A 9,432-nucleotide genomic window follows, 5' to 3' on the forward strand; every position below is an offset into this window, starting at 1 on the left:
AGAGTAATTGCCTTGGGGGTCAAGCAGAGGCTGTCTGGAACACAGCCAATGGAAAATGACCTCTTTTCCCAAAACAATGTTATTCAAGAACAGTAACCATACAGAACATGTTTATAGATACAGTACATCCTTCTGGTGAGTAATATTTCCCAATCCACAGAAATTACTACATAACCCTAGTACTCTAAGAGGGTCAGACTATTGATTCCTGCAGCGAGCCCTGACTTTTCCAGTAAACAAACCATACAGGCATACATCGGAGACAGCAGTGACGAGACTTGAAGCATTACATATAGCACTCTAAGAATTTTGTTCAATAGCAATATACTACCAAAACGTCATGTGTCTGTAGTTGAGATAATATTTACACAGGCTGGACTTTAGTAAACAGACAAATGTTCGTTGCTCTGCCTTGTATAAGTAACTGACTGCATATGACATGTGTTAACAGTCTGACATCATGTACTAATCCATCCTATAGACTGACTGCACTCCTCTACCTAACCTATTGTTTGCATCATGACTCCATCATTGGTTTCTTTTGTTAGACCTACATCAAATATTAACCATTATTTGACAATCGGTAAATACATCTGAAGACACAAAATCTAAAACGTGTGTTGATTTGTTCCACACTGTTCACTTACATATAGTTCCGTGAAAACAGTAAAAGTTTTTTTTCTCATTTCAGAAGGAAATATTTTTGTTCGATTCAAAAGCACAGAAGCTGAACATCTAAATCTAAATACAGACACACACATACTGACATGTACGGTCTTGCATTTACTGCTTAAAAGTTTGTTTTTCTCAATGATACCATAGATTTATGGAGCAAATTTGTGTTAGGATTAAACACTTGTACGGACAAATAACAAAAGTAGGAAGAGATGTGCATTAATTTTATATTTCAAGAGCTTTGTTAATGAGCTCTTGAGTACATGCCAACATGGCTTCTCTCTTTACACAGAACTTGAATCAAGGTAAGTGTTTGGTGAAGTAGATATAGGAACAAACAATGGGGGAAGGAGACCGATGATGAGACACCATACATAGATATCACCCACTGTAGATGGAAAATTGAAGAAGCAATCAAATATCAATTCCTTCATTTCCACCATGATTGCCTGTAACTTTCACGGATTCTCTCATACCAGGTTATTGTCAGAACTGTGCTTTCCCTATCATATCAATCTTATTAAAGTAACAGTTCTATCATATTATATGCAAAGAAGAAAAGAGAAAGCATTTACCGTAAACATAGGTCAGTTAGTATAAAGACCTGAAACTTCTGTTTGTTTAGCAAGGCATGTAGACTTTGCTTTTTAACAACTGTATATAATTATAAAAAGTCAAGTTCAAACACCCCTGACCCACCATTGTCATTATTTTGGTAGCAAACAGCTTTAAAACTAAGAAATACTACTATTTTTGCCTATAATCTGGAAGAGAAAATTTGGCCCCTAGTCAAGGGTGCTTTCGGACAGAATTGGTAACCCTGACAATTGGGCATAACACAATTCTGCTATTGGCCTATAATCCTTAGTTGCCTATTTTATATCCAGGTTCAAACTTGCATTACAACTTATACAACGTGATGGGAACTTTGTTGTTTGTCCGACAGTATAATGCTATCACAGACAATTTACAAAGCCAATGCAAATAGCGGTGTGGTGTATTGGTCTATATTTGCAAAGTAGCATGGGGGTTGTGCTACAACGGACCAATAAATACTTGGACACCAGTCTGGTGTCCTGTATGTACAGAGGACAGAAACTAGCGATGGCCACTTTCTGTCTGTAAATAAATCTGACAATGAAACTGTGAACCAAGAGGTCAATTGCAAGCTGCCAAGTCCAGACTCTACTGCTCCACATGTAATGTCGGCCATGTTTAAACTGGCATAGCAGTAAACAGTTTAGGTCATCGGGCATTGTAACACATATGAAGCTTTGTGTGCGCCCTTAGTGGAAATCAATAAAACCAGATCTAATTGTTACACTACCACTCTGGCAAACAAACCATGAACCCTTTAAAATCTATTGATTTTACCACCAAGTGTACCTAGACAGACTTCTTGTAGTTGAAAAACCCATGGCATAACGATATACATTGCCTTAACAAGTTTAATTGTACATTACAGTCACTGAGGCCTGTAACTTACAAAACAACACATCTTGACACAAAATTCTCCTCTGCATCATGGCATATACACAAAATCATCTTCACCATTGTCATAAAGATAGTGAATTTAGGTTGCACTGACAAAACAGCAAACAAATCTTAATGTGTACAGACTAGTATTACTATGGCAATGACAAAGAATCATGATATGTCAGGGTAAAGTACATGACTCAATTACATCAGCTCTTTAGACTTTGCTTTTGTGACAGCGCAGAGCTCTGTAACTTTCTGAGCAGTAATGCATACTCCATGCATACAAATGAAGGAACAGGCTAGAGTACTCAGAACATTGGCCATAAATCTGTAGAGCTTTCGGAAAATTCTGTGGAAATCACCGTTTGTTTCTTTTTTTTTTTTTGAAGTGGTTATTGATTATTGACTGTTGAAAATTACAAATCCCACTGACCTGTCTGTGCTTGGTACATGTATGCACGGCAAAATAGGAAATTAATGATTTGGAAGCAACTTACAGAGAAAAACAACTAAATCAATCATTTCGTGGGAAGCTTGCATCAAACCAAAGGAAAGAACTAGTAAATTTGTAACACCCAGATTGCAAGTCAGGAATACAGTCAATATTTCAATGCTACCGTACTGCAGAGAGTGAAAACCAAGAATACGGTGGACAGTGGACAGTGTCTAATTTACGTTACACTGAAATAAATATACCAGAGTTAGAACACAAAATTTGTTTTTTTCAGGCTAAGTAGTCGACGTTCTGTGTAAATAATTATTCCATGGTTCTATTTTTGTACTCAGATAGCCCAGTACCAGTATTTTGGATGACGATGATGATAACAATAATACCCAGCATGTATTTAGCCCAGGGTAAAGTCCAAGGCATTCTGTAAAGAAACTGTGACAGTTTATACATATCTCAGTTGTTACTCCTAATTACAGTCTGTTTGACAAACATGTATAACTGAAATTAATATACATGTTCCTACAGATAATGAGTTTTGCACTTCACAAATGTTCTGCTTTAGAAAATTTAATACACTGGCAACAGACTTTTTTTACAAATTGTAGCTTGTATAAGACCATCACAGACAGTTTGGCATGCATGGTCTTGATCAAGACTTAACCCTTTGAATGCTGTAATTTTTCCCACCAAAATTTTAGTGCAATATTTCATCAATTTTAATGAATTTTTCTGTTATTTTTTGATAATTTTCGACCAAAAGGACATCACATTTGTTTTGCTACAGATTTTATCAAAATTTGGTCAGAAAATCTGAAAAAAATTGGCTTGGGTATATTTTATAAAAGTGATAAAAATTGACTTTGGTGCTCAAAGGGTTAAACTAAAGTTACGCTGAAGTAATGAAACTCAAGATGAAATTCTTCTGGTTGGATGTTTCTGTTTCAGCAAGCAGTTATCTGCATTTTTAATCTCACTATTTTCAATTTTCTAAGAAAATGACAAAGAGGTCACGTCAATCTCTACTACCGTACAAAGGAAGCCTTGCATGCATAGTGTTGTAAACATGCCCACTTTCATGGATGGAACTTCTACAGTATACGGCTTGATAGTACGATGTATTTATATGCCATGCAAATATACAGGCTCTATCATCAGTGTCCTGGCTGGGCACCACAGTTTCTTACAAACAAGCAAGAATTGAGAAGAAACACAGTGATAGACTCAGAGACTGTTGAAGCATTTACATGATGATGAACATTTGATAAGAAAATATAGAGCACAAACTGTGTTACTTTTCTTGTCTTTCATTTTATTACATAGGAATGGAAATGGTTTAGAAATACTTTGTGGTAGACAGCAAAAACCATCATTTCTTCGACCATTTTCCGGCAATTGGCAGTTGGGGGCATGGACTGCAGATAATGGATTGATAGGATAATGTACCATATATCAAGATCTTTCTGAGTTATTTAGACGTTAATAGTCTCAGCTTGCTGACCAGTGCCAAAATAAATCATAACACCTTTATTAACCGCATTTAAAGGATCTGAGAAATTGTTAAAGCCCAAAGGTCTCTATATACATGTACAGTTTGTTTTTTATGTTTCCCATAAAGTGTTAATTTATAGATCTGAAACTAAGCCAATATCAGGACATTTCAAATTGATGTTTCAGTGAAGACGCCAAAATTTTGTTATTCAGTTGACTTTAGAATGTATATGGGATGCAATTACATGTAGTTCTCAAGAGAAACACTATCAAAGGTATCCACACAATAAAATAACTGGCAAAGTGTCTTTTGCACCGACATATTTCTGATTTATTGTTATACTGTTTGTTATTTATTCATTTTATTTGGAAAAGGATTAATCAAGGGAAGTGAAAGGCTGAGAAAATATTACACTGACTGAAACCAGGAAAGCAATTCATCCATACAAAAAACACATGTTATGTCCCTAAACAGAGAAATTGTTGACAATAATTATAGAACAACCGTTTTCCTTACATGGAAGTAAATTGTACAGGACTGCACATTTGCAATAATTATTTACAACATATCTCCGCCCTTGATTGCTTTAGCAGCTCTTACAGCTTGCAAATATTATCAACCAGCGTCATAAATTTTCAAAACACCTTGTTTCAAGTAATGAGGCTCTTGAGTTTATCCACTCTCTCAAGATGACTTTAACAGTTGTTGTCAGACTGAGTCTTCCTCTTCTAATCATTTAGACTTCACGCTCTGGTTAAATGTACTTTTTCCTACTTGTATACAATATCAAGTGACATGCAAGGTAAGTGGGACATAACTTCAGTATACTTGTTAATGCCGTATTACCATTTCCAGTAAACAGTGTTTTTTTTCAGTATTTTTCAAATACAGGTTGCAAATTGTCTTGAGCAGGCAGCTGAGCCGTAGAAGGGTAAGAATTCATGGAGGATATTCCCTCTAATGAATCAGGAAGTAATTGGAAATAGAAAGCCTAAAATAAGTGAATGACCATTCCATTTGCTTTCCGACGACCAAAAATGAACACATGCAGATTGTAAAAGGTGTGTTTTAATTTATTCATCATGCACAGCAATGGATCAGAAGATATTTGATGTGAAAATAAGAAGCCAAATAAGTGAATGTCCGTTCAGCCTGTTTTGTTCCTGGCTAATATGACCATACATAGCCCCTAAAAGCCGTGCTTCAATTTATTCATAAAGCAAGGCTGCCCTGGAACAGCAGATAACCTGTGTAAACAGTGGCTGCAATTTCTTTCGCTGTACCTACCGTTTTCACAAGAGATTGAAAATGGAAATTTTCTGTCAACAACATTTATGATAAAGTTATCAGAACAGCACGAATATTCGTCTTAAACACTTCCTGTTCTTAAAACAATCTCACAATGAATTGATTTTCATGCAAAGGTGATGGTTCACCTGAGCAGACAGTGTTTTGAACATCATGATTCTCAAGTTTGAGATACATCGTAACGCCGTAAAGCATATTTGGTGACTTTCATATTTGAGATGGAAGATGAATATCAACAAACAATGGAAAACTATTTTTGCCTTGAACATATCAATCACTGCAAAATGAATTTTGTGGATGGAAAACTGAACGGGGAGACCTTAGTAGTAGGAAAGAGGAGGGAAGAGGCATATATAGTGTCAACATTCGACAGAAAATAAGTGAAGGCAAATCAGTCACTCCTTAGTAGCATATGTCATGATGTTACCATTGATTCCAATGATACAATTCAATGCATGTTGCCCATTTGATGTCTCTTTATAATGTGTGTTTCATACATAATGCAGGGTTCAAGGATTGTAGGTAAAAGATCTTTGGCAAGATTGACGCCTAAAATGGCAAACAGTGAAAGTGACCCATGAAAACTGAAAATCACTCCAGGAATAATTACTTTGAAACAATGATCATCATACCATCTTGGTTTCCCTGGAGATAAATAAATTTGTGCCATTAATGCATAGTATCTGTAACCTTTTTGGATTGCTGTGCTTGTTGCAGTATGCTGCACCATATGTAAATTAATCAGACACGTAATGTAGCACAAGGTCACATTTAGGAAGGGTGCAAAGTACGCAACGACCATAGCAGTTCCTAAATAATAATAAGTGTGAAAACCATTTGAATGGGCAGATTGGGCCGACAAGACTTTACAACAAAGGTATGTTTGGCCACACAACAAGTACAATGTTAAGGTCAAAGGTCAACAACTCTGTGTTGGCAATATTTATTTCAGATTATTGACTTCATTCAGTCTGAATATAAAGCTGACTTCAAAGAACTGACGTGACACTTTTCTTTTGAAAGTACGGCTGGCAATAGGATGTAGGATTTTGCAGACTGCCTATTGATTGTGAATTATTCAAACATCAGTGTAACGTCTTTCTATTGTTCAATTATTTTTATTGGAAGTAATTTCCGTCAATGCATTTACAAAGTGCCACATACACAACACTGGCATCAGTTACCAATTCTTCACTCTTTCATCAAGCAAATTTTTGAGCGACCAGCTTTACAAACTGCATAGAACTGACGGCCATCAATATTACATCAGTTCATGTTTGTCATTGAGAATTGTGTCAGCTAACTTCTTGAATACCTTTTCTACATGTTACCATAACAAAAATGTCTACATCTGAGCAGGAAAATATCTCACAAACCTCGGAATAGAGTCATGACGCAACACATAAATCTGAGCTAATTTTTGTTCATGCTGGTTACTGTTATTACTGTTCACAAAGGATATCTCTCGTACATTGTTGTTGTTGTTATTGGTATATAGAAATTACACTGCTCTGTTGTTATGGAAAAATTATGAAAGTCATTTTTATAAACATCATTACAACAACATCAATGGCAGCATCCTTGCTAAGGCCATTAGCATAAGCAATGTGAAGCATACATACATGATTATTACCCTATAAAAGTTATCATCACAATATTGACACATGGCTGAATTTCTTTTCCCCTTATGACATTATCTTTTCTTTAGTTACAAAAGTCACATGATCATGGGAAACCAAAACATGATAAGGCATACTGAAATATTGGTGTAATTTTGCCTAATTTTGAATTCTTTTCCATCCTGAAAACTTGTACATTACCAAGATAATATGATACTGTTTGACTCAAACGTACTAGGACACCCAGAAGTCACGACCACTACACCTTGACCTATTGGAATTCACTGATATGCCCAATGGTTTGACCTGTCTCACTCTGACTAAAAGTAACTCTTTATAGATAAACATGAATACTGAAAGCTGAGACCTTGACCTTAACTTTGAGACATCCTTTACTCAGTAACTGTGTTCTAAGTGGCATGCTTTTGTTTCACTCTAATCTTGCGTCTGGTGTTTATGCCCACCTGACTTTCTATGCAGCTTGAAAACAAAGCGATCAACAGTCAACGTAAGTTACCCGCCAACAGACAGACCTGAGCAACATTGTTGAAATGATTAAGTAATACAAAATCACTGGACTTCACAATCTTGATCAAGGTTATCTGGTATTCTGTTACTTTGATAAGTGAATTTACACTGGCACAGAATGTACACAGTTAAATATAGAACTAATTGACTGATACTGAAATGGTCTTTCCCATTTTACTATGGCATTCAAATCTGCTCAGTCTATGCAGCTGGCCAGACATATTGACCAAGGCAGAAAGTACAAAACAAAAAACACACTTCATTTTGATTAATCTAGAATGATTTAGAGAAATGATTACACTACATGTGTCTGCTTCAGTAAAAATTTCCCCACTGTAACTTTTCCAGGTCAACAGTAAACCTGGGCCCTGGCCAAATCGACACTGATAATAATGACTTGCTTTACGTTTTCTTAGAAACATGATGAAGCCCTACATTTCCTGGATCTAACTCTATCTTAGCATGACTGCCAGGTAAACCTTATTACTACAGTCTATCTACATATTTGTACATCCAGCCTAATACCTCATACACTTTCTATATTGACATCACAGATTAAGCATTCGGATTTTGTAAAAGTAAACAAATCAGTTACACCCCTTTTATTATTTTGAATCATCTAGGAAATAATCCATTCACACATATCGTCATTGGTTCACACCCTACTTCTGTTGAACATCAACGAAAAGAGAATAACAGTGAAAAGAAAGCACAGGACCACATCCCCTTTGTAAAAGTTCGTGCGATCACCCACGACACCCAACAGACGGGGCGACTGAAGATTAGTGGACACGCCTTTGGTTGCGAATAACAAGAGATTTTCTAAGGGGTCTCTGATGGGCAATAGTGTAATGGTGGACTCCCTAGCGTACTTGCATTTCAAACAAAATCTCTTCGTATCCACTAGCTCCAGTCTTGCCCACCAGACTTTGAGGTGACTACGTAACCACACCTATGATGATGTGGGACCTCGTTTGGATGTTGTGGCCAAAAACATGTTGCGCTATTGATGTCTGCCACATATGTTTACAACAACGGCACGTCTTAGTGTCTGAACCGACAAGTTCAACGGTAAATAGCAACACGATGTGACTACGTGAAAGTCGAGGCAGTGAAAACTTCAAAGTTATACTTACCAGGACTATGTTCGTCCGTTCTCGACACAGCGACTGCCCCGCTGCTAACTATATGGGCATTTAATTCATTCAACTCCGCCTGAAGTTCTTGGAGCTTATTGTTCGCCTGTTTAACCATGCTGTTGACATTTGCCAAACTTTTCTTGTCTGTCGTGGCTTTTCTCAAATTTTCGGCACCCTCTTTAATTTTTAACTCCTTCCTAATATCCTTCTTGATTTGTTCCCGAACTTGTTCCATCTTCTGCTGAAGGGATGCGTCCGACAGATCGAGCTCTGTGCCATACCTCTGACTCACATGGAGCAAGCGGCCGGGCTCGCTCTATTCGATAAAAATAAAAAAGTATTATAAGACTCGGACGAATCGCTTGCTCGATTTATTACGGAATGGCATAGCGTAACGAAAATATAAACAAAATATAAACATTGTAGCTCTAAACTTTTACCTGGTGAGCACTGGCCTCGGCCGCCATGTTGGCTATCGGGAGATCCCGGTGCACACACTCCAACTTTTGTACGGTTTTATGCTCGTTGCCTAGTTGATTCGATCACAAAGCTAAAACCGCCATCAGTTTCTTTGATTGGTATATCTTGTAAAATCCAAAATTTCCCGGCACAGAAGTGATATTATCCTCAAGTAAGATACTGAGTGACAACACAGAGAAACTCATCAAACCGTCGGTAAAAATTTTGACAGTATCACGTGATTGAAAACATTATCCAACCAGAAGTTACCTTTTTGCGGGACCT

The 9,432-nt window shown here is 36.9% G+C and overlaps 1 protein-coding gene across 1 annotated transcript in view; it reads right to left on the minus strand.

Annotated features, from left to right (window-relative positions):
• The window catches only part of LOC139152734 (serine/threonine-protein kinase N2-like), a 51,947-nt gene extending 42,562 nt beyond the window's left edge, over positions 1-9,385 (minus strand). Inside the window, exons 1-2 of the mRNA XM_070726050.1 lie at positions 9,129-9,385; positions 8,686-9,004 (exon numbers count right to left, since the gene is read on the minus strand). Of these exons, the coding sequence (XP_070582151.1) occupies positions 8,686-9,004; positions 9,129-9,155 (346 nt within the window). The 5' untranslated portion in view covers positions 9,156-9,385. The remainder of the gene's footprint in view (positions 1-8,685; positions 9,005-9,128) is intronic.
• Positions 9,386-9,432: the final 47 nt, after the last annotated feature.

Source organism: Ptychodera flava, chromosome 16 (genome assembly GCF_041260155.1).
Source record: "Ptychodera flava strain L36383 chromosome 16, AS_Pfla_20210202, whole genome shotgun sequence".
Classification (NCBI taxonomy): domain Eukaryota; kingdom Metazoa; phylum Hemichordata; class Enteropneusta; family Ptychoderidae; genus Ptychodera; species Ptychodera flava.